This window comes from Rhinichthys klamathensis, unplaced genomic scaffold (assembly GCF_029890125.1).
Source record: "Rhinichthys klamathensis goyatoka isolate OS25496 unplaced genomic scaffold, OSU_Roscu_1.1 h1tg000099l_1, whole genome shotgun sequence".
Taxonomy (NCBI): domain Eukaryota; kingdom Metazoa; phylum Chordata; class Actinopteri; order Cypriniformes; family Leuciscidae; genus Rhinichthys; species Rhinichthys klamathensis.
In genome coordinates, this window is record NW_026606638.1 from 751,296 (window position 1) to 778,323 (window position 27,028).

The following is a 27,028-nucleotide window of genomic DNA, read 5'->3' on the forward strand; positions in this document are numbered from 1 at the left end:
TTTACTTATCCACTCAGATTTAGGTATCAGATTTATCCATAAACAAATAATTTTAATATTACAGTGTTTATTCCAAACATGTATGTTGCTTATACTGCACAAATCTTGAGCATAGGTTGCACTGACAATACAAACGAGTTAATATGCCAAATAAAACCAAGATTGTATTAAAACTAAACAACTTACATTTGACTAATGAGGATGATGCATTCTGGAATGGAAATAAATACTTCTTATTTCCATAGACACAGACAGAAAAAAATGTGACTGCTATTCATTTACTGACTTCTCAACCAGATATACTGAAGCATATATTCAGGGATTTTATTTGCATAATGGTTAAATAAGTGTATACAGGTCACATACAATATATATTGCAATATAAAATATATTTATAATAAAAAAATATATAATATATGTATTTATAACTATGTACCAGAGAACTGGCTTTTGTGTTGACCAGGAAAGAAAAAATATATACATTTTCTGTCCAGGCAATAGTATACTGTATACAGTGTACATATATAAAACAAAATAGAGATAAGCTATACTATTCTTTATTTGAATAGCTTATATAATAAAGCAGCAGACAGAAACCGCCTTCTTTTGCCAAGGTGACAACATATGAGTGAAATTTGAGCTAAATAATGACACTATTGTCTTTTAGAGCTGTTTTACAGCAGAATCTCCATAGTTGAGTTTCCATAATTGACTCTGACTCTATTTTCCTGTTTATCACTGTTTTAACTCAACCTGTATTGTTTAAAGCGCTATAGAAATAAAAGTGACTTGACATAAGGCACTTGAAGACCCGCAAAAAGCATGTGACTTCAAAATACATTGAAATGTCTCAAAAACATTTACAATAATCAGATGGCTTCTAAACTCACTGGAGGGTCTCACTGTCAGATTCAGCTGTGGCACAGGAATAATCATTTCATTTCTCAATTTATTTTATCTTCAGTTACATGTGAAAATGTCACAATTCTAGCCTTACTGATCAATGGTGCTTACGGTCCCTTTGCGTCACCTGGTGGTGATTTTGCAAATGAGTTTCACATAGGTCTACTTCATAAAAATGTCATTTTGACTAATTTATTTTCGATAAATTTAAGTTTTTTTTTTTTTAAGTTCACAACATAATTAGATTTGATGACTTTGAAACATAGTAACAATGAAAGTAATAATGAGTGCATGTTTCCAATGTATGCGGAATACATGGAGTGGATAAATATGGTAGAAAGACAGAGAGAGAAAAGTCTTTCCGACTCCAAGTGGAGGTTTATTATTCTCCATTTTTTCACTAAAGTTAGCTTCACCGGCGCGGTGCCAAGCAAGCATAATGTGCCCTTAGCGGTCTTAGATGTAGGGGCGTTTACATTTTAAAGAGACATGAAACAGACTTCAGTCACATGAATGCAAATAATTAATTCACAGAATTTACCGTATCCTCACTGCATGTCTTTATCCCTACTAAAATAAAAATATATATAAAAAGACAATTTTTTACTTTGTATGGGGGGTCCCTAATGCCTTATGGGGGGCTTCAATTCAAGCACTGCATTTAGGTGCTCTAAGAAAACCAACCTGTGACACAATAAACAATCAAATAATTGAATTTCTCAGTTCATTAAGGTTTATTAAAACAATACAAATATTGGTCACGTTGAGGTATGTCAGTTTATTTAAAACCATTCATGAGTACAATGAACACCATGTACTCATTAAGTTAATACAACATAACACTTCAGGCTGTCTAATCTTAAAACACGTTCAATAATGACTCTTAAGATGGAATACAATCACTTTCTTTGAGAATGGACATCCATAGAGGATGCCTTCCAGGTGGACGAATACTGTCCAAGACCTCCTTCCTTCAGATCACAGCTAAGCAAGACAGACTGCAGAGCCTGAGCATATGCTGCAAAAAAAAAAAAGAAAGAAAAAAGATAACATCACATTTATGCATTTAGCAGACGCTTTTATCCAAAGAGACTTACAAATGAGGAACAAAGCAATTCGTCAAGAAACCAACAATATTCTTAATATACAATGCCAGGTTTATTTAATAATGTAAAATTAAACTTTTTAAAGTAAATAAAATAAATTAAAGTACATTAAATCATGTTTTAACCATTTGTAATCACGCTTTTAAGAAGTACACTTATTTGCATGTGCTGACTTACTAAAGCACATGTAAAGGACTTGTACTGTTATTTGATATTACATTTAAAGTTAAAATTGCTTAAATACATTTTCTGAAACTATGGCTTCATTTCTCGAAACTCTACACACAAAACACGCACAGAGCATGCAAAACGTCACACATCTTTTGCAAAAGCAAACACTTCATCCAAAACTATTTTAACTCTTCTAAATATGGTGTTTTGGCGAAGTAACTCTACACACAAACCATCAAGTAACTAGCCATTTACATGCCAAACTACACACGGATGTGAGAGATGTAAAACACAGCTGCGACTTATGCTCGATCAGTGTGCAGTGGAGTGTACAGGAGTTTGTCACATGTATGTATGTGAACAAACACACTGTATTTACAACATGCATTGATAAACTCTACAGTTATTGAACTGAACTGAATCAACACTGAAGTGACTTGAACTGAAGAATGACACTATTGGCTTGTTAAAGCTGCTTTACAGCAGAATTTTGAATTTGTTACTATTGTGAAGCTGATTTGAAATAATCTGTATAAAGAACTATAGAAATAAAGGTGACTTGATTTACAAACATATTCAGTATATATTTATAAAATAAACTGATATGCAAGGATGAAAAATGTATTCGTTTCTCAAAACATTGAGTTTTGATTTCTAAGTGAACGAATTATATATATAAGTGTTTTTATACATGATCACTGGGTGTAGTGATCTATATATATATTTAAAATATATTTAAATACATGACATGTAAGTTTCAATAAAAATGTCAAGTATATCTAAGTTTACCATAAATGCTTGTCATATTTGGCAGTACACTTTAACCATATTTCAAAGACAATAGAAACAATTATGAGATTATGTAGATGTGCCTAAAGTAACTTAAGTGGGTCAAAAAAGCACTCATAAGTACATTTCATTTTATTTAAATATAAATTCAAACTATAATACATTATCATTTAATTGTAAATAGCATATTAAGTGTCTAAATACATTCCATTTAGTTATATAACCGTAAGTACCCTTTTAAAAAGTATGCCAAAGTGCAGTTTTTAAAACATTAGGGTATTTAAAACTTGTTTTCATCTAGTTATAAAATAAGGCTGTTGCTATGATGAACTAAATCCATGATTAAACTTCACACTGTCTGGTAAAAATATCTACAGTTATGACATGCACCGTCCGTCAAGTCACGGTACTGTGAGTAAAACCATTTTCTAACCAGGCACGATGTGTCAAGGTTTCCTTTCCAGCAACACAATCCCAACCAATCAGAACACTCCTGAATTTCATTCTACAGTTATGAGGAAGCAGGATTTTGGACGAATGATGTTTCACTGTGGGTGTGGCTATCCCACACAACACCACAGATATAGGAATTAAGCAACTAACACATTTTTTTTGTCACTTGTTTGTTCAGAGCAAAAACTCAATACACAGTGTCACAGGACATTCAAATCATTTTCATTTAAGGAGCAGTGAGATGTTCTATACTTATTCGAAAATATGAAATGAAACGGATACAGAGTGAGCAGTTTACCTTTTGGATTGCTGTAGAAGATACAGTTGTTGGCGCAGGTATCAGGATAACTGTCCCAGAAAGTGTCTCCACAGGAACACAGAGGAGGAAGCTCTACTTTGTCCTTCTCCAGTTTCTCCTTCAGCAGAGCCTGCATTGCCTCAATGTACCTGTCACAAAATCATCACATGCCATGACAGCTCTTTACATGTTATTACAACACAATTCTGATCTTTTGAATGTGAAACAATAGATTTTATGGTGCATTTACTCTTTGTTTATGGTTATGGTTTTTATGGAATCCTAGCATTTATGATGTTTTGGGTCATTAAGGTTTTTTTTTTTTTTAAAGAAAGTACTTTTATTCAGCAATGATGCATTTCAAAAGTTATAGTAAATACATTTATAATGTTACAAAAGATTTCTATTAAAAAAAAACTATTCATTTGAACTTTCTATTCATCAGAGCATCCTGAAAAAAAAATTGTTTTCAACAACAGCCATGTTTCCATCCACCTATGTTTATGCCAATTTTGGGATATTACATAAAAAATAAACGCCGGATGGAAATGCTAAGATGCACATCCATACTAAAAATGTGCATAAAAAATGTATGCGCTTAATTGAGTCATGAAGACAAGACATGCGCATAAACTATGATGGAAACACATTTACAGAATAAATAACAAAACAAACAAAACTCATGTGACTTAGCCTAAACAGAGGATGTGATTGGATAACTGGACTAAACAACGGACCAGTTATATTGCACAGCATCTCAAATGTTGTTTTAGTTAGAACAAAAGTCTGTCATCAAAATGATTGGGCATAATGACCATAATCACATGATTGCGTTCCCAAACATCAGGCATTCAAACGCAAGATGAATGACAGCATTTATTGCATTTCATCTGCACGATCTGAGGAGTAAGTCATTTATGATGGAGGAAGAAAAAAATCAGGTTGCCGCCATTTCCATTTTTATTACCGTTATTTTGAGCCATTTTCCCAGGAAGTGACAATTTTGTTCTCTTGAAAACATGGGATGGAGGCACTGCCTTATATCGCAAATGTTTTATGCGATATTCCAATTTTGCATATAAGTTAAATTCGCAGCTTTGCATGGAAACATAGCTAATGTTGCTTGAGCAGCAAATCAGCATATTTAAATGATTTCTGAAGGATCATGTGACACTGAAGACTGGAATAATGGCTGCTAAAAATTCTGATTTGCCAAAAGAGGAATAAATTTCATTTTTAAATATATTAAAAGAGAAAGTAGTTATATTAAATGAATAATATTTCACAATATTATGTTTTTTACTGTATTGTTTGATAAAAAAAATGAAGCCTTGGTGAGCATAAGACCTTTTTTCAAAAAACAATAAAAAAATCTTACTGACCCCAAACTTTTGAACAGTAGTGTTTTTATGGTAATAATGAACATAGTCATGCATTTATTGGCAGTATGTACCGTTTGCTTTCTTTGATCCATTTTGTTCTTTCTCGTCTCTCTACCTTCTCTGCTGCTGCCTCCTCCTCATCAAGCCTCAATCGCTCCAAAATCAAATACTCCCTCTCAGCCATGTCTTTTCTTTCTTCCTCCAGCTGTCGCTGCCTTTCCATCTTCTTCTCTTCAGCTTTCCTGAGTTGTTCTTTTTCATTCTTAATCCTACACACAGCAAAGATTTCTCTGGGTTTATAAAAGAAAGTATAATATAGAGCGCAGCATGAAGTCTTTTGTGTTCTTGGACAACTTAATGAAAAGAAAATGATGTGTGGTTACTTGCTTCAATAGTGTAATACATGCAGTAAAGCGTAGGGACAGGTTTCTAAAATGATTTAAAAAAAATATAAATTGTAATACAAAAATTACATCTAAAAATCATTTTTAAATTAATTGTACAAAATATTTTCATATGTGCACATACATATGCATTTTGTTAGAATCTATTTACTTTAACCTAAATTCTATATCATCAATAGAAAACCTACATTTTGACAATTTATGTGTTTTTTCTGGGAATCAAAAGGAAACGGCATAATGGTTACTAGAAACTCTGCATTTGTTATGGGAGTGACCTTTTAGAATATTAAGTCATGTCTTTTTACATTGGTCTTTGTCCCAAAGACATGGCAAACCTGCTCACAATCTCATTTTAAATTCAGTATTATTACTATTTTACATTAACTAATCAGTCATGTAAACTATTTCTCGTAGCCTGGCTACAGGAGAGAAATATAAGAAATTAGTCTTTCCCAGATTACACTCCAAAATACATTTAAGAAAGAACTCATCCCCAAAATGGCTTTGTTATCATAGAGACAGTTTACTGGTCTCAGTAATATGAGAATAGTACCACCGGAATAGTATTTAAAGGGATAGTTCACTTTGAAATTAATTTTTGGTATGTTTAAGCTTACCTCAAGGGCATCCAAGATGTAGGTGTCTTTGTTTCCGCAGTAGTTTCAATTTTGATATTTTTAGGTCAAACCGTTCTGGTCTGTCAGTCATATAATGCAGGTCTATGGTCACCACCTCAAAGAGCATGCACAGAGAAGTCCAAATTAAACATGATTTAATGACTCGTAAATGTAAGTACACATTGATGGCCTAAGACACGAAACGAGCGGTTTGTGTGAGAAAACGAACAGTATTTATATCGTTTTCACCTCTTGTAACCACAGCCACGTCCAAGTGATCTGAGGGCGCGGGCGCTTCGGTCTGTGTTTACAAGAGGTAAAAACGATATAAATACTGTTCGTTTTCTCACACAAACCACTCTTTTCGTGTCTTAGGCCATCAATGTGTACATACATTTACGAGTCATTAAATCATGTTTAATTTGGACTTCTCTGTGCATGCTCTTTGAGGTGGTGACCATAGACCTGCGTTATATGACTGACAGACAAGAACGGTTTGACCTAAAAATATCAAAATTGAAACTACTGCGGAAACAAAGACACCTACATCTTGGATGCCCTTGAGGTAAGCTAAAACATATCAAAAATTAATTTCAAAGTGAACTATCCCTTTAATCAGTTATTTCATGGAAGCATCAGCAGGACATCAAGAACTATCCTGTGACAAAGTGACCGTGATTACCAATCATAAAGACAGATGTCTTTCTGAGTATAATCCTATCACACGACCCCTTTAGTGATCACACTTTTACCAACATCTGTGATGTGGGTATGGAAGGTTATCACTTCAACTGTTGTCCTTAATTTACATTTAAAACGAAGCCTTGTTTACATGATGCAAGAGAGGACTAGTGTAGAAACAGTATAAAATGTTTGAGCCTGTATTGGTCAGGGTTCATCCCGACTCCGTTTAACCCAAGGTGCTTTGTGTACTTTGTCAATGCTATGCTGCAATACACTTCTTAATAGAGATCTTCAACGTCCTCATCATTTTTTCTTACAGAAACCAAAAGAGAAGTGAGCAACCATCACGCGGAAAGTAATGAAAATAGACATTCTTTTTAGTAGCAGTGAATTGATGAACATGTAGTGCTGTTGTAGAAAAAAGACTTGTGAACATGTGGTGAGGTTCGACCTTGCAGTTCTCTTCAGATGTTTCCTGTGCCTTTGGTGCTCCTTCACTTGCTCTCGCTCAGTATCCATGAAGTGACGTCGATACATGAGGAACTGAGACTGCCTCTGAAACAATACAGTTAGCACTTTGAAGACAACATTGTTTTGGGTAAAAACAGACTAAATCAAGACTAAACGCTAAATACACTACAGTTAGAGTAGGTATTATTTTTTTTTTTTTTAAGAAATATTACTTTTATTCAGCAAGGATGCATTCAATTGATCAAAAGTGACATTAAAGACATTTATTCAATATCATTTATAAATGTTAATCTTTTGAACTTTCTATTCATTAGAGAATCCTGAAGAATAAAAAAATGATTATCTGTTTTCACCTAAATATTAGACAACTGTTTTCAACATTGATAATCGTAAGAAACGTTTCTTGAACAGAAAATAAGCATATTAGAATGATTTCCGAAGGATCATGTGACCCTGAAGACTAGAGTAATGGCTGATAAAATATATTAAAATAAAAAAGTTATTTTAAATTGTAATAATATTTGATAAGTAACAGTTATTTACTGTATTTTTGAACAAATAAATGCAGCCTTGGTCTGCATAATAAACATTAAAAAAATTACTGACACACTTTTGAACTGTAGAGTACATTTGAATTATCTATATTTTTCAGTGTAATATGCTTACAATCAGACATTCAGTTTCATTGCCATGTTTATAAAAATCTACTTTGATTTCCCTAATAAAAAGAGCCTAAAGAGGAGATTTTATTCGAAATAAAGTGTGATTCCTCACCTGCCTCTTCAGCTCCTCCTGATTCTCATGAGGCCAAAGCACTTGGGAAGCTCTGTAGTCAGTAGTGAAGCCTGTGCAGGAAGCCGTGGGATCTGGATCATAGACCTACAGAGACATCAAAATATCTACATGAAATAATAACATATTGTGTTGAAAATGTAATAAAAGGCCATTTGGTGTAAGACAGCTTGAACAGTACATATTCAGAAAGTGCATATTTATTCTAAAGCGTCTACTTAAAAACAGAAAGGGGCAATCTAAAGTATATGTATTAAAAAAAACACCAACCAGTTTTTATATGATGTTTAAGGAAAGGTGAAACTAAAAATGATAATACAATCATAATTAAGTATGCAACAAACTGGTGGCTGATTCCAAGATGCAAAAGGGTTTTGTCTAAAACATAAAACAGCTATATATTCTCATGTATTAAAACCAATTCATACTATGTGAGAAGAATACTATGCGTGATATTACAAATAGTGATGGGTCGTTCATGAACGATCCATTCATTGCGTCTGTCACGTGACAAATGAACGAAAGACTCGGAAGGTAAAATAATTATTTTTGACTGCATGTTTTCTTAATTCAGAATATGATCAGGATTGCGTTGGTGGATGTGTTTGGGGAATTTGGCTGTTACAAGTATAACATTTAAAGCCACTTCAATGAACGAAATGACTCAAAAAAGGATTCGTTCATTTTGATGAACGAGATCGAACAAGAGAGTCAGTAAAATGATCCAAACTTCCCATCACTAATTACAAAGACCAGAAAACAAAATAATTTGCTTTCATATTGTCATTGATTAAAGTCAATTACTTTTTGTTACCTTTTTTTCCCACAAAGCTATATGGACGTTTATCTTCCTGTTAAAAACTAGTGTTGTTAATAGAATAAAATGATCACAATGATAGTTAGAAGCTACATTAAATAATAATATTATCAAATCTGGAGAATATGAATGTTAAAAAAAATATGTTAAATGTATTTTATTAGTATCTTACGTTGACTTTGACAGCCCTCTAAGAGTACAATACTTTAGTGAGAAGAAAAAGACTTGATAATGTAGCGGAACAGAAACTCAGTATCTTACTATATATATTTAATTTATAATATACATTTTTCACAGTCTAAATTGGGTCTTTATACATGAATACATCAATACCTGATCATACTTGGGGGTCTGTAGCATCTAAAACCTGTGATATAGATAACACTGAAGACGTGTGTGTAAACTAAAAAATTAAAAATAAACTTTTGACCATTTAACGCTTATTTAATCAACATAGTGCACAAACAAAGTAGGATATAATGTTGTTCTCAAGGAAACCCTTGTTTACTCTCCATGTCTTCCTAAGATCCTATGCCACAAACCTCACAAACTTACACAAACAAAAAATACTGTTTTTTCTTTGTAAGCAAAGCCTTGCTTTCCAGCGGACTGATAAGCAGGACTTTTTTTTTTTACACAATATGTGTATTAACGTAGGTGTGCCATCTGGGACTAAATTTAAGGCCAAACAAGATCTTCTCACCATATCGTTCTGAAAAGTTACAGCCTTGCTTCTGTGGCGATGCAAATGAAGAGGTTGATCATGTTGCCCCAACAGCATCTCATCTTCCGAGTCAACATCCTGCTCGTTTTCCTCTCCTCCATCATTTGAACCTTCAGTATAATCCTTCTGATCACTCAAAGTATGTGATTCAAGTTTCTGTATATAACAAATGTGAAGATATTAATACTACAACACTGAACGTTCAGGTCTCAGAAATGATCCGAATGCATCATGCATGACTCACATTTCTAGCTGGGGATATTTTCCATCTCCCACCAGGTAGCTGTGATAGTTCATCTCCATCTTGCACTATTTGACGAGCAGCTAGTCTGTGTCTCACCTGCTTCCTCACTTTACTGACCTGGAAAAAGTGTCCAGAAACACTCCCTTACATTAACATCTAGATTCTGACAAAAACATGCAAGCAAAATGATCCAGATAGATGCAAAAGAATCATGCTCGGTAAATACACACATTCGACTTATTTTGTTGATCATGGAACAACATTCCAGTCTGAAAATTTAGTCCTCACCCTATCCCTACCCCTAAACCTAACCCTACTCATAAGTTCTTCCTAAAATCCGAAGGAAAGATAGACACTTAACCCTGGTTGTAAGCCTAAACTTGTCCCTCAAATCTGATTAATTGGAATGTTGCTCCAGGATCAACAAAGATGTTGCACTCGGTGAAATCAGGTTCTGCCTGTAAATACCCCGTACATGATGTGTGTGCTGACTGGAAGAAATGGCCTCTGTCCCCTGAGCACTGACCAAGCGAGAGCTGGGACTGCAGATAACTCGCTCCCCATGTGTCCAGGAAGGGAATAAATTGGTTTGAGGTGTAAGGCGATGGGCTGCTTTGCTGGTTTGTTGCAATACTTTGTCCTCACATTCAACCTGAAAAAAAGAAGAAGAAAGGTTCACACAAATGACTATTTGAGCATTTGTTAGAATAAGGTGTCATGATTTTCCATACAGCTATTCAGACAAGCTTATGGTTGTTGGTGACAATAAAATACAAAAGGCACTTTTCACAAATATTTGATGTTTAAAACTAGCTACTTTTATACCATGTTTACTACTGTTGGGATCAGAAAGATTTTTTTATTTTTTATAATATTGTTAACTAAAATTATTAGAAATTGTTTTTGATAAAGAAAAGTAAAGCTGAAATAGAATATTAATATTAGATGCAAAACTGGTTGTCTTGGCAACTTACTGGGGGAAAAAAGTACTGAAGTTGAAGTACTAAATTTAGTCTTAATAAATAAGTATAAATGAAAGCTAAATAAAAAATATTTTAAATAAAATGACAAAAGCGGAACAAAATTACAACATTGACTAAAATGAAAAACTGAAAACTGAAAATGTACTAATAAATAATATAACTTAGTGTATATAAATACTAAAATAATACTTTTATTCAGTAAAGATGCATTAAATTGAACAAAAATATGTTTTAATGAAATCAATTTTATTAAATCATCAACAAGCATCAAAACAGTATATTATAATGATTCATGAAGGATCATGTGACACTGAAGACTGGAGTAATGATGCTGTTAAAATTCAGCTTTGCCGGCACAGGAATAAATTACATTTTAAAATAGAAAACTTTTGAAGAATAGCAAAAATATTGCACAATATTAATGTTTTTACTGTGTGTTTAATCGAATAAATGCAGCTTAAATGAGCATAAGAGACCTCTGAAAAAAACGTTTGAACAAAAGTGTCAAGTTTATGCTATAGTTTAACATGGTTCTATTTTTTGTGCCTTTATTGCTTATAAAAGTGTCAATGGACAATTGTGCCCTACTCAGGGAAAAAAGTGCAATCCTTTTGTTGCTCATTAACAGACATTTCTTACTGTCTCATATGATTTCAGTAGCTGCTGTTGTTTGCGCAGATGGACCTGCTGTGAAACACGTTTACGAACTGCATCCTGAAACCGGCGCAGACTCTCCTCTTTCTCTCGTCGGGTCTCCTCCAGAAGCTCTTCCGTAAGCAAAGCCCGGACCTGCCCCACACACAGGGTGAGATTTACGTTACATGACTGTACGTAACATTACACTTTCCACAAATAAGGTACAAAATAGGGCCCTAAAGTTTTTTTTTAGGAGGTAATTTGATGATCCCATGATTTCATGATCCCATTTATTTGGTGTTTGCAAGTTTTGCAACCCTTTTATGCAAATTTGGGATGTGTCTAAAAACAGCTTAAAATAATAAATAATATATTATTTTATTAAAAATCACATTATAAATAAATTAAATAATTAAAAATAAATCCACATTAATAATAAAAATGAACAAAATTTATAAATAAAGTACATGTATAATAAGTAACAGTTATTTTGGTTTTTTGAATATATATATATATATATATATATATATTTTTTTTTCAAAGTTTATAATTTTACATTTTAATATTAGTAACTTTGTTGTGGTTTTGGCGTTTAAAAAAATCATGTATAAAAAGGAACAGTTATTTTGTTTTTTTGAATATATATATATATATATAATAGGCCTGTCAAATGATTAATCATGATTAATCACATCCAAAATAAAAGTTTGTGTTTACATAATATATGTGGGTGCACTGTGTATAATTATTTTGTATATATATAAATACACACACATGGATGTATATTTAAGAAAAAAATATTATTTATATATAAAATATTTATATTTATATATAATATAAATTATATATAAATCTATATACAGTATATACATGAAAATATTTCTTAAATATATACAAGCACGTGTGTGTATTTATATATATAAAATAATTATACACAGTGCACCCACATATATTATGTAAACACAAACTTTTATTTTTGATGTGATTAATCGCGATTAATCATTTGACAGCCCTAATATATATATATATATATATATATATATATATATATATTCAAAGTTTATAATTTCACATTTTAATATTAGTTTTAGTAACTTTGTTGTGGTTTTGGTGTTTTAAAAAAGTCTATAGTTGTATTATTTTTTTGTTTCGGTTTTAGTTATTTTAGTACTTAAACAAAAACGAAAATTCGAAATGCTGTCTTGGCAATAAGCTGAAAAAAGTAGGTAAGTTTTAAGTTTTTTTCATATTTTATTTTATTGAAATTTTAGTTATATAATAATAATATTATTATTATTATATAATAACCCTGGTAATATGGAAAGTAACAGGGGTTTGTAGCCAGAATTTAGATGCAACTCTGTGCCAGCCAGTTTGGGCCTAGATTTTGGTTTGTAATTGTTAGTTAACAGTAACTGTTATTTATTTTCCAAATAAATTAAAGAAAAAAAAAATGTGGGAGTGTTTCTAGACGCGTTTTACAGGTCAGTAGAATGCGGGACAGACTATAATAAGCGCGACACACACCTATACCGTATTGTGTCCGTCAATGAAGCCCGTTTTTAACTAATCATCTCTAACGTTACAGTTCTCATATCGGTGTAAGTTAAGTTTTTACCTCGGGATGTTCCTGACACTCATCTCCACTCTCCACCCAAACACCCACTGGCGCCACAGCCGGGTTCCTCTCAGCCAACACTCTCACACCTTTGGTCTTTCTTCTGTTTCCATAGGTTATCCTTTTATTTTCTTTTAATACATTCTTTTGCGTTATCGAAGAGCAAATCCTTTCTTTAGCTGTTCTTGCTTGATTCATTGTCGTATAAATTCTTCTGGTAACGTTAGATATGAATGAGTATAACTAGCATGTATGGCTTTTCGGGAGTCATTGATGTTCTGACCTTATTAGCAGCAAGCACAACATTGATCCTTCGACCTTCTTTACGGGAGTCTTTTTAAAGGACAGCGATTTATAATGTTGTTACCGTCCTCATGCAAATAACGTTAGTATTTATACTCCTGTAACTGACAGAATTAAAACTCCGTTGTCAATGACGCTAACAGAATCACAACCGCTTAAGACACGCCCATTTGTGATGCTATTGGTCCCAGTTTTGTAAAGGTATGATTTTATTGGTCAAAAGTAACGCCTATCAAAACTAAGCTGTAGCGATTTGGTCACGCCCGATGTGTTCTTAAATGTACGTTCGATGGGAAACAGACTACCAGCTCGTTTTAGTTCCACGCATATTATACTACTTTTTCTCTAGACCTAACCGAATTAGTAGCGTCTAAAATTAAATATAGTAGGTTTTACACCGAATTTCATAGCCCTGATTTTTTTTATTGTAAATCTAATGTAGGCTATATTGTGTAGCAATTTAAAACAGAGTATGTGTAAGTATGCAAGTATGTTCTGTATGTAGGCTATGTGTGTATGTAACTTATGTATGTATGTAGGCTATGTATGTATGTCCATGTATGTATGTACTGTATGTATGTAGGCTATGTATGTATGCTGTATGTATGTAGGCTATGTATGTATGTATACATGTATGCTATGTATGTAGCCTATGTATGTATGTAGGCTATGAATGTATGTAGGCTATGTATGTATGTGTTTATTTATTTACAACCTCACTGCACAGATGTAACGTTTTATTTTTTAATGCATATAAAGAAAATGGTAATTTTATCATTTTAAATAGCCATTGTTGTCATGTAATGTCCTACTTATGCTTCTTTTTAAAACTTGTATGCCCGGTTTCACAGACAAGGCTTAGATTAAGTCAGGATTAGGCCTTAGTTCATTAATAATTCACTTTTATTAATGTGCCTTAGAAAAAAAAAAAAACACTATGAAACCAGGAGGTGGTCTTTTAATATTCAACAATATTATTGATCTGACTGTACTGATGCTGTTGTATGAGAACTGAACTGAGCTCGACGATTAGCTAGATCATTTTTTTTTGCAGAACTTCTTTAGATGAACTGAATCAACACCAAAATGACAGCCGAAATGCATATAATTTTCCTGCTATCACTGTAAAGCTGCTTTGTATTGTAAAAAGCGCAATATAAATAAAAGTGACTTGACTTGACTTTTAAAACTTCTGTTCATGCCTGAAACTATTGTATAGTGATTGTTTTTCCACAGGGTAAGCTATTTGCATTCTCTGTGCTTATTTGGGTTTCTGTCTCCAATTTATACATTTATGCATGGGTATGAATCAACACAAGATCAGCCTGCTCCCTTTACAATGCCTGTTCTCAACGGCCGTGCCCATGCATAACAAGGAGCACACTGTGTCTTTTGTGTGAATCAGCATGCACATTGTCTCTCCCTTTTCAGGGACAGAATGAACTTTGACGAGAGAGACACGATTACATAATGCTCAGATTATTGGCGGGTGAAACACTGTGCAAAGTCTCATCAAATATGTGAAAGATTGCATTTAGATCTTTCTCAATATTTTATTTAACATCTTCTTTACAGATCAACTCTACTTGTCATTTACATTCACCAAAATAAAAACAGGCCTGTTCTTGGTCTTTAAGTGAATGAAGAAAAAAAAGAAAGAAAAAAAGGAAAGACAAACATTCAATGTTGGCTTGACAAAGCCTAGCCTTACAACAATTGTAAACAATGTATTCAATTAAGTAGTTTGAATGCAGATCTTGCTAGGTGGTTGCTATAGGGTGTTCTGGGTGGTTTGCTTGGGACATAGATATGTAGCTAAACGTAGGATCCACATTCGACCGCGAGACACGTCAGCGAGCCCGCCATCTTGCAACGGTCAGCGTTTTGTCACTCACAGTAAGAATCAATGATGCCACAGCATTATGGTTTTGAAACCGCCGAGATTTAAATTCCTGAAGAAATGGGATAAACTTTCTCAGGTGAGAATGTGTTGCTTTGTGTTTTTATATGTATTAACTCAATATTACATGTTTTTACTTTTACTACGGTAACTTTTTAACGTGTTAGCTGACGCCTTCGTCTTGTTGTATTGTGTTAGTTGAGCAAAATCATCAGGTAAAGTCTATTTCATATATAGATATTCAAATATGTGGCTAACTACGGTTGCAGACAGTCAGTCAACTTGCTCTCAAATGTTCACGGACCGCTCCGATATGGCTGATGGCTTACATATAGCAGCCCATTGAAACAGCCGCCGCTCCGATATGGCTGATGGCTTACATATAGCAGCCCAGTGAAACAGCCGCTAATGCGGAATCTATGTAGATAGCTCTATGGCTTGGGAATTCTGGTTGGTTGCTAGTGTGTTGCTATGAGTGCTACGGTATAGACTTTAAGTAATTTTTATTATTGTGCCTTAGAAAAAAACATCACTGGTGTGCATCTTGCGACAAAACAATGGCACTGACATATTTTAAGATATATTTTTACATATTTTATTCTGGGATTTAAGCCTAAGGTATAGACTTTAGCAGAGGATTTTGCAGGTGACGTCAGAACCCGGAAGACTAATTCACCGGTGGTTCCTTCAAGATTTTCCAATGAGGTTTTCCAATGTTTTTTTTTTTCATTTTGTGAGTAAAATAAAAACCTGTGGTAACCAAAACTTGACGATATTTTGAGGTCTTGTTATAAAACGTAAACTACACACACTTACACCCCAAACTGTCTTATTTTGTTACTTATGAGAAACATATGTTTTCAAAAATAAACATAACTGCTTCAAAATTCACGTTTTCGGTGTGTGTAATTTACGTTGTAGAACAAAATGTCGAAGTATCGTCAAGTTATGTTGTCGGTTTTTTGCATCCCTATTTGACCTCAAAGCATATAATTCCCACACCCCCTTTCACATTGCACTACCCAGACATCTCTGAGGGTGAAGAGACCTTGGGCCAGATTTACTAAACAGGACAAATTAGTGTGAAAGATTAATAAAAAAAATAAAATAAAAATAAAAAAGCGATGGGAGTGCAAAGTTCAAATGCATAAGACTTTTGTTCATCTTCAGAACACAACTATTTTTTTTTTATGAAATCTGAGCTTTCTGTCCCTCCGTTGACAGCTTTTTGACACTTCAAAAATGTCATAAAGAGATTGTAAAACGAATTCATATGAATTGAGGTGTTTAGTCAAAAATTTCCGAAGAGACACTATCGCATTATGATGAACAGATTGAATTTAGCCTTTTATTCACATGGTAAACGGAAGCTCAAGCTTGACGTGCGAGAACCGATGAGGTTAAGTGTGTTACGCAGCACGTTTGAGCTTCTGCAAGAACCAATGAGTTTTGTTCTCGTGCGTCATGCAGGTTCAGTTGAGCTTCTGTTTATGTTCGCTGATTAATGTTAAGATTGTGTATAAAAGCCTAAATTAAATCAGTTTATCTTATAAAGCGATCGAGTATCTTTAGAAAATTTTGACTTAATTCATATGGATTAGTTTTACGACCTCTTTATGAACTTATGAAGAGTACAGAAAGATCTTGAGGGTGAGTAATTAATGAAAGAATTTCTCTTTTCAGGTGATCTATCCCTTTAAATAATGGCGTAAATATCAGTAAATCGACTAGCGCAAACCTTATATAACAGTGCTTGATTTACTTAAATACTCTACTCCCATAAATTTTGCGTCTGAAAGGGAAACTCCTACAAATGCATATGCAATTAGATCAGCCGCAAAAAATAACCCTGTCCACGCCTTCCCAGCACTAAAATTTCACTGCGTGTCTTTACTAAATCCTGACAATAGATTTTAAACGCTAAAAGAGTTTGCGCTGGCACAAGCTGTTAGTAAATCTGGCCCATAGTGTGTTAGATCAACTCAACATTCACAATATGCTTTCAAATAAAATGTGTCTTAACATGATGAAGCTAAACAAGTTTGCAGAGTTTTGGAGCATAGACACATATATATGTGTATTTACATATTTACATACATTAATGCAAGTATTTGTGCAGGTCATTATCTGACTTTTTGCAGCATGTGGGCTTGGCAGACGTGGTCAGTGCATCAACATCTATATTTTTGGGGAGCCTCTGGGTTCTTGTGGAGAGGTGGATATATCCTCAGGCCTCCTGGCTGGAGACGAGGGCTCAGGGGGCTGTGAGACTCGACTGGAGTCTCGGATATGGGGCGAGGAAGGGGCTGGTGGGCTTTGACTGTGTCCCTTCCTCCGGCGATGGTGCGGTGGGGATTTGGTGGAGGTGCGAGGGTATCTGCGAGTGGAGCGAGCTGGAGGCTCAGGCAAGTCGGATGGAGGAGGTATTGAGCTGCTGTAGCTTGGAGGGCTGCCGCTAATGGAGCTGCATGTTTCACATGTTGATGCTGGTTCACCAGGAGGAGAATCCTGAGGATGTCAAGTACAGGAATTTACAGTCTTCACACGCCTACATCATTGCACTTTCATATTAGCAAGACATGCAAAACGTCTAGGCTATTCTTGTAACAAAGGTGTAATAACATCATAACCTGTATATTAGAATAGCCTATGTGGTGACAACATAAATATTAATGTGTAATACATAGAAATGTTTCTGAAGCAGTCAGGTGTTTGCGGGTTCAACCTTTGCTCTCTGACTCACAGACAGTTCTGCTGAGATAATGGACCACTCATCCACTTGAAAGACTATTTTTAACAATAAAGTGGGTGTGCTGGGAGAGGGAAATTAAATAATGATGTCATAATACCTTCTCTTTTAAGATGTAGAGTGATACAGGATTCCTCCGCTCATGATCAGTCATTATTGGGATGACATCATCTAGATATATAGATGAACAATTTAACATGAAATGTTATATAAAGTTAATGATCCATCATTCATGCGACCCTACGTAGGACAAACGGTTTGGAGAATTAATGGATAATATAATATAATATATCCTGTACTCATTATCAGCCATTATTGTTATTACATCATCATCTAAATATATAAATGGACAATCACACATGGCATAAATCTAATCTAATATAATAAATATAACATTGTCATGGTGTTTGGCTGATAACAAAGAGCACGATGAAGGAGATAGTTAAAATAGTCCTTAATTGTTGCGGTTCCACCAAGGAAACACACAGGAGATAACTTGAAGAAACAGAATAGCACACTCTAACACTGACAAGACAGGACCATGAACTAAATAAAACAGGAAGTACATATACTAGAACTAAATTAGTTAATTAATAAGGGCCAGGTTAATTAAATGAATCAAAGAAACACATGGGAAAACTGGGTCAATTGAAAACGAGCAAACAGAAGGGGAACAATGAAAACAAAGACAGAACAGACTCTGACAGTACTCCCCCTTCCCGGAAGGCACGACCTCGCATCAAAACAAAAAGGGAAAAAGAGTCCATCGGGGGGTGGGGGGTTGAGCATCCTGGAGGCTGACGCAGGGCTGAAGCAGGGAATGACCAGGATGGCGCTGGCCGGATAGGAAGCCTCCAGGGGGGAGCTATTAGCATGGGGCGCCGGGAGAAGTTGGACGCTTAGGAAAACACCAGGGTAGTGCAGGTAAGTGCAGGGGAGCCAGGGAAGTGCAGGCAGTCCCGGGGGCCAGGGAGGTATCAGTAGTGCAGGGAGCCAGGGAGGTATCAGTAGTGCAGGGAGCCAGGGAATTACTGGTAGTTCAGGGAGCCAGGGAGGGTGCAGGTAGTCCTGGGGGCCAGGGAGGTGCTGGTAGCTCAGGGAGCCAGGGAGGTGCTGGTAGTCCTGGGGGCCAGGGAGGTGCTGGTAGCTCAGGGAGCCAGGGAGGGTGCAGGTAGTCCTGGGGGCCAGGGAGGTGCTGGTAGCTCAGGGAGCCAGGGAGGTGCTGGTAGCTCAGGGAGCCAGGGAAGTGCAGGCAATTCCGTGAGCCAGGGTGGTGCTGGAAGCTCAGGGAGCCAGGGAGGGTACAGGTAGTCCTGGGGTCCAGGGAGGTACTGGCAGTGCAGGGAACCAGGTGCCGGTAGCTCAGGGAGCCAAGGAGGTACAGGCAATTCCGGGAGCCAGGAAGACTCAGCCTCCGTGGCCTTGCCACAGGAGCTTGGCTCTGCCACTATGGCTAAGGACTTTACAGGGGAAATTTCACTCAGTGGAACGGACTCTGTGATTTCTCTCACTGGAATGGACTCTGGGATTTCTCTCAATGGAATAGACTTGGGGATATCTCTCAATGGAATTGACTCGGGAATTTTTCTCACTGGAAAGGACTTGGAACAGACAGTCTCTGGAACGGAATCGGGAGTGGATTCTGGAGTGGAGGTCCTGATGGTAAGGTCCATGGAGGGCTTGGACGCAGGCTTGGAGTTTGCTGGAGTGCCCAAACATTTTCGGGGTGGGACTGGATGACAGCTGGAAATGTCCTCATTCATTTCCTCAATAACGAAATCAGAACCATTCAACCAGAGGACATAATAAATATATTCAACCAAAAAAAAGATGCTTTTACCAGGAGAAAGAAACTGATACAGTTCATCATCCAGTCCCTCCTGAAAACAGGCCTTGAGCATATGAGTTCTCCAGCTCAGATTGTAACAATGCAAAAACTCCTCCACATATTGTTCCAGAGGCCTACTGCTCTGTTGGAGGGAGAAGAGAAGGTGATCTTCAGCTGTAGGCAGTCCATTTCATTGTCTTTTGGTCCTGTTTTCTGTATGTGGCTGATAACAAAGAGCACGACAAAGGAGATACTCAAAATAGTCTTTACTTGTTGATTCCACCAAGGAAACACACATGATAAATGCTTGAAGAAACAGAATAGCACATTCTAACACACTGACAAGACAGGACCATGAATAGAACAAAACAGCATTTATACTAGAACTAAACGAGGGAACTAATGAGTTAATTAACAAGGGCCAGGTGAATGAACTGGAACTGAAACTGAAAAAGAGCATAGAGAAGGCGAATCAGTAAAATAAGCTTGTTAGCCCAGGGTGCATTTACTCTGATGAACATTTGATATGGACAGCAAATCAATATTAAATAACAACATAATTACAATGAATACATACCCTCGGGTTTGACGTCATGATACCTGATGTGGTGGTTTTGAGGAATGGATCTTGGTATAATAGTTTTAGACTTCTGTTTTTTTGATCTGGCAATGAAAGTATTTATGGTGACATGTTCAGTTACACTAATATTATTAACTTCATGATGGATGAGTGAAAAAAGAAAAATAGGTTTATACTTTTTTGATGGCCTCCAGCAAGCACACACAGTTACAAGGGTGACGAGGACGAAGATGCCGACTGTAGACAGTATGATATAAAGGGAGCTCCTTTCTGGAAACGAGAACATTTTCAGCCATTTTGTTTCTTAAAGAACTGCAAACATTACATAAACATGTCTATAATACAGTATCAATGTATTCATTATGTTCAAATGTTCCCATTCTTACTGTAGACCGTGAGTTTCACTGGCAGACTTCTCATGCTACTAATCGGGTTCTCCACCATACAACTGTAGACATCATCATCAACCATCTGAACGCGTGTGATGGTCACGACTTTCTGGTCCGTTGACAGCAGCAGACGGGTCTCATTTAATAATGGATGGCCACCTTTTGCCCAGCTATAGGTGGTCTTTGTGCCCGTGTCATGGGTGCAATTTATTGTGAAATTCTCTGTCAGTTCCAGAACAGTGGAAGTGACCATGAGGACGTGTGGCTTAGAGATTGGCTCTGGTAAAACATCAGCCAAGATTTTATTGGTATGATTTAATGAGATCATAATGATTCCCAAATGTCTACAATGTCTGATTTTCTTTTCAAAATGTTCTTAAACTAGAGTCTTACCATCTACCGTCAGGTCGATGCTGCCCTCTCCAGTGAAGGTGTCATCAGTGATGGAGATCTCTACTTCATAAGTGCCCTCATCAGACAGCCTGAGGTTATGCAACAGCAGTGTACCATTCTCAAACACAAGGATACGGTCTCTGTATTCCGGCCGCAGGTTACCAATAATCTCCGTGCCAATGGACTGGACCACTGTAACAGGTTTGTCCCTCTTCAGCTGCCATTTGATTACAGGAGGATCCAGACTTCTGCTTGAGTATCGGACAGAGAGCAGAGCTTCTCCACCTACTGTCCCTCTGATCAGCGTCTCAAAACTGGTTATGTTCACCCCCTGAACACATGCTGTGAAATAAACATCTATTAAACATCTGATTTATGAGATTGATGTTAGTTTGTGAAAATGTGAAGAGACCAAGTCAGCTGGTGTGGCATCATTATCAAGTTCATAAACAGTCATTACCTGATCTTGTGCTGACTGCACTCAAAACATATGTGTGCGTACATTTTAATTTAGGTGTTCTTGTTACAGTGTAAGCATATATTTAAGTACTGAGTAATATTAATTAATGATATGTACTTACTATAGAGTTAGTTTTAAGATTTGGGTTTGATTTAGTTGCATGTAATTATGCTTAATTTACTGTTATTATTATAGTAAGATGTAACATTTTTAACAAGGACACTGCAAAATAAAGTGTTACCAGTAAAAAAAAAAAAAAAGTGTTTGAATTGCAGATAAAATGTCCATTCATTTGGATTACACATTTTTAACATAAACAAATAAATAAACTTAAATGTGATAGTTGTCAGAAATGGAACAGGTAAGAAACAGGTTACATTTCTACACAATTACCAGGCTACTGTATATTTATCATTAGACTTAGTTCATCTCATTTGTTTTGATTTATTTCAACTAATTGAATATTGCTTGTTCTACAGCAAGCATATTTTAACCATGTTCATACTTTTTAACTGAATAAATGTAATTGTATTCCCAATAAACAGATTTATGCTGATGATTCTCAGCAATTTGAATAAATGTTTTTAAAAAATATGATTATTTAATTAAAATCAAATGCAAATAGTTAACAATAAACTATGCCATGTTTTTTGAAGAAATCTTACCTGTTTTATTTATGACTGACAAATATGCATCATATTAAGTGTATTAATTTGTTGTTAAAACTGTTTAACTCAAATGAATGGAAATTTGATGCGCAATTCAAATACAAAAATCTTAAATTTAAAGTCTAGTTGCTGTACGTGCATAGTGCTTTTTTAACTAAAAACAAAACAAAGACAAACCCACAAATATTCTATTCAATTAATCAAAACATTTTTGTTTCCCCCAACATGCATCATACATGCCACAAACTTTCTTGCATCCAACTAATGGTCATGTGGTGTAAAAGTTGTGTGGTGGGTAAAGCTCAGGTTTCATAATCAGAAGATTAATGGTTTGATCCACACAAGGAGTGACCCATGCAATGAGCCATTATGCTTTTGAGCAAAGCACTTCACCTCAGGCTCCTTTACAAGGATTGAACCTGTAGTAAGTGCACTGTAGGACACAAGGGATTAAAGTGTCTGATAGATGACTGATGCTATTTAACACAGTTGTGAAATCATGACATTTTAAAGTAAATTCAGCATTTGAGTCTTTAATGTCTTTAAAGTTGCTATGTAAAGGAAGTAGCGACATCTTTGTGGACACATCTGAGTGAAACAGATTATTGAAAATAAATTAGGACGGGGACTTGGTTCATTGAGTGTTGATTGGTTGGAGACATAATGCAAGCTTGAGGTCGACTGCAAGAAAGGGGCAGAGTTTAATAATAATTTAATAATAATAATAATAATAAACCTTCACAATAAGATAAATAACATGCATTTAACTCTGGTGCTCTTTGCATGGAGGTAAAAAATTACAGAATATTTTTTATTTCTTTTATTTCTATGAAACTAATTAGTTTGATAATGTTTTCTATTTAATATTTTGTACTTCTACGGTATTTTAAGGTACTAAATTACATTTATGCAGTAGTTATAATCCATTTATTCACTTTTTAAGCATAGACCTGAAAATGGAATTTCCAACTTAAACTGTCGTAAATCTTGAATGCTTCAGAGCACAGGCTTAAGTTTGGTCTCTTTTCAAAGACGACACTTGGCAGATTAAGTAAAAAAATAATAATGTAAAAAAAAAATATACAAAAATAAAAAAAAGTTATAGAATTTTACGTTTTTATTGTTATGAAAAATGCACAAAAATACTATTTAATTTTTTAAAAATATATTTTCCGAAACACGTTTTACTCTAAAACTATGAGGAAAATCAAAGCCATAAATCTAAACAAGATGTGTTCAAAATTTGAGCTTTATATCAAAAAAAAAAAAAAAACATTAATTAATTTTCCATTAATTTCCAATGCGATTATTTTTGACTATGAGGAGTACAAGGGTGTTCTTTTTTCAGGACCATTTATCCTTTTAGAATCATGTCCATATCCATGTTTTTTTTTAGCAAGTGCCAAAACCTTTACCAAGTTTCGTATGATTCCGATGAAGTAAAAAAATTATTTCGGTCAAAAATGACCAAAGAGCACCAGAGGGTTAACAATTTGATTAATTTCCATTTTATTCAGACTTTAAGTTCCACATGTGTTCACTTTTGATGATTGTTCATTAGTTCACGTAGATTCAGCATTCCCCTTATTATTGTTTCCACACATACAGGGAAGATACACTTAATGTGTCAGTTTGTTAAGGCCTCTCCCTGCCTTCTGTCTAACTTCACTGCAATCATGTGCAAATGAAGCCATAATAATACTCATCAGATTCCTTTGACAGACAGAAAAACACCATAACCTTCATACAGGACACTTGCACAGCCTAAAACACCCTTTACAACTGAGCTCTTTCAGATATTGATGATTCAAATCACATAATGGCAAATGGCTATGGGTGCAGGCCAAAAATGGATCACAAGTCTGTTCTGATAGGCTCATAGACAGACAACAAATAACAAAATCCAACTAACTAGTTATTGTAGCAATATACTGTTTAAAGGTTTGGGGTTGGTAAAATGTCCTAATGCTTTTGCAAGAAGTATTCTATATAGGCTCACAAAGGCAGCATTCATTTGATTAAAAACCAATAAAAATATTGCGAAATATTTGTTACATGTATTTTCTGTCTCCTATGTTTCAGTGTGTTTTTGGTTTAGTCCTGTGACCTAGTTTTCCCCAGTCTGTTTATTTAGTTATGTCATTAACATGTGCCCTGTTAATTTACTAATTAAGTTCCTTTGTTTTCTTTGTTAACTAAAACCCTCATTACTCCAGTCTTCAGTGTCACATGATCCTTCAGAAATCATTCTAATGCTGATTTGCTGCTCAATATATATATTTTTTAAATTATTATCAATGTTAAAAACTGTTGTGCTGTTTACAGTTGTGCAGTTGTGACAATAAAGTTTTGTGGAAACAGTGATATTTCATCTTTTGCAATATTATACAGTATATATCTTACTTGTCTCATTTGACCAATTGAAGGCAATCTTGCTTAATCAAGCATTAATTTCTTTGAAGGAGTTTTTCTATTTTGAGCCATGCAAACAACCCAGACTACTTTAAATATGGGCCCACATATCAGTTTTCGTTATCAGCCTGTCATTTATGCCATTCATGATAATATTAATAAATATAAATGCTTCATTAAAAAAAGTTTTGTTTTACTTCTGTACTGTACAATACATATTTTTAGTGGATCACCTTCTAAAGCCTTAAGTAATTTAATGTAAAATATCCTCTTTCTCTGATAACCAGCATAATAAAGCCTGTGTGGAAACAGCCCATCTCCCTGGTAACTGCTTACAGTGTGAAAGGTCTGCCAGAGATGAGAACACAAAAGCTTGAATTGTTTGGCCCAATTTCCTGGAATGAAAAGGGCCCACAGAGCGACAAACAATCCATGTGATGAGATGAAAAGTGACACACGGGGCTCCTGTGGCTTTGTTAATGACAACATTGGCCAATTGTACAACACAAACAGCTTCTAAAGTAGTCATGATGTGAGGATAGAAATGGGGTTTCATGATGTTGTAAATAGGAATATGAAGTACAGTAGTCCATACATCTTTGTCCTTCTAGTAACTAATTGTCTCAATGCTGCTATCTGCTCTGACAGTAGATCCGGATAGGCAAACACTCAAATGGTCACAGAAACCTATATAGAAACACAGCATCTTTTTATTTTACTCAATTTTTTTATTATTTCCATTTGGGTGTGGTATCAAAATTCCAGGAATTTTTCAATAAATCAAGTCACACTTACGTATAATGAATGAATGTCATAGCATTATACATCCAGATATAAAACCATTTATTAAAGAAACCAAAATATATGAAAAACAAAACAAAACAAAAAACATTTTGGGGTAACACTTTGTCGACAGTCCACTTTAGACATTCTACTAACTATAAGTAACTTTGCAACTACAAGTCAACTAACACTCATTAGAGTATGCTTAATATCTCCTAATACTTTATTTTGATGGTCCACCATACAGACTATAAGTCTGTTATAAATTCACTGACAATAAAGTAACTCTGCAACAACATGCCAACTAACCCGAACCCTAAGACCTAAGAGTCTACTAACATTCTACTAGTCTACTAATACTCTAATGAGAGTTGGTTGACATGTAGTTACAGTTACATAGTTAGTAGAATGTCTATAGACCATCGAAATAAAGTGTTAACAATTTGGGTAGCCAACCATCCATCACACTGACACCAGTTATTGTTTATGAAATAAGGTGACTAGTTAAAAAAAAAAAAAAACTAGAAAGCTTTAGAATTATTTTGTTTGCCGCTTGATTTCATATTTTGTTATCTGCTATGGAATTCATACACTAGAAGTGTGGCAGAAGTGTCCAAATTCTGTATATTGTGGTCTAATCAATAATATGGTGGTTATTTTCTGGTTTCTACTCATTACAACACATGCTATAACATTGAAGTCCTTGACATATCTTATACAAAACAGACTATATAAAACTAAAAATAATTTCTGTAATTTTTTTAACCTGCAGCCAGCACCACGCCATAAGCTCTCGGTCAAGGCCGACAGTGGAACGTTGTCATTGAATATAAATTTACATTTGTCCCTCTTACCTGAGTGAATCAGAAGGATCAAGAGGAGAGGTGCTGCAAAAGCAGCTGATGCCCAAGAGAAAGACTCCTTCTCTGCCTTCATCTTGGGTCGAACTTTCACAGTCTTCTCAAAACAATTAGCATGATTTGTTCACTCTGAGCCTGTCCCCCAACTCAGAGTCCTGCCATTCCTTCCGAGGCTGGGCTATGCCATGCTGCTGACAAACGCACACGCAAAAACACGCACAGACGTGCAGTCACACACACATGTGCATGTGTACATGCTTTCACACAACCAGTGCAACACGATAGCATGTTTGTGAGTCATTGAATGGGTCTGTTTGTGTAAGGGGGAGAAAGGGGTGGTAGTGTGTGGGGAGGTTGTTGTTGCTACACGGCCTGACTGTTTATTGTATTTTACTAATGCATTTTCCTTGAGTAATTATTATAATAACTATTATAATAAAGAACTGGATTCTTTAAAAAAAGATAATTGTGCAACAAAACCATAACTAAAACTTAGATGAATGAAAGTAATGGGAAAATAACAATAACAAAAGAAAAATTGACAGCACTGCAAGACTTTGCCTTTCCTGATAAACTTTACAAAACAAATTCATAAAGAAAATCCAAATGAC

At 35.1% G+C, this 27,028-nt stretch overlaps 2 protein-coding genes across 2 annotated transcripts; both read right to left on the minus strand.

Annotated features, from left to right (window-relative positions):
* Window positions 1-1,731: 1,731 nt before the first annotated feature.
* Window positions 1,732-13,559, minus strand: ccdc15 (coiled-coil domain containing 15). Its single transcript, XM_056252902.1, has 10 exons — window positions 13,093-13,559; window positions 11,478-11,627; window positions 10,331-10,507; window positions 9,856-9,972; window positions 9,591-9,767; window positions 8,053-8,157; window positions 7,259-7,362; window positions 5,174-5,371; window positions 3,721-3,869; window positions 1,732-1,921 (listed from the first exon to the last, which is right to left on the minus strand). Exons 1-10 carry the CDS (start codon window positions 13,288-13,290, stop codon window positions 1,803-1,805), a joined length of 1,494 nt encoding a protein of 497 aa, XP_056108877.1. The 5' UTR covers window positions 13,291-13,559; the 3' UTR covers window positions 1,732-1,802.
* A 3,583-nt stretch (window positions 13,560-17,142) lies between these two features.
* On the minus strand, window positions 17,143-26,689 carry hepacamb (hepatic and glial cell adhesion molecule b). Its single transcript, XM_056252905.1, has 7 exons — window positions 26,412-26,689; window positions 21,235-21,576; window positions 20,839-21,120; window positions 20,629-20,722; window positions 20,450-20,535; window positions 18,145-18,215; window positions 17,143-17,803 (listed from the first exon to the last, which is right to left on the minus strand). Exons 1-7 carry the CDS (start codon window positions 26,491-26,493, stop codon window positions 17,474-17,476), a joined length of 1,287 nt encoding a protein of 428 aa, XP_056108880.1. The 5' UTR covers window positions 26,494-26,689; the 3' UTR covers window positions 17,143-17,473.
* Between the last annotated feature and the right edge of the window lie 339 nt (window positions 26,690-27,028).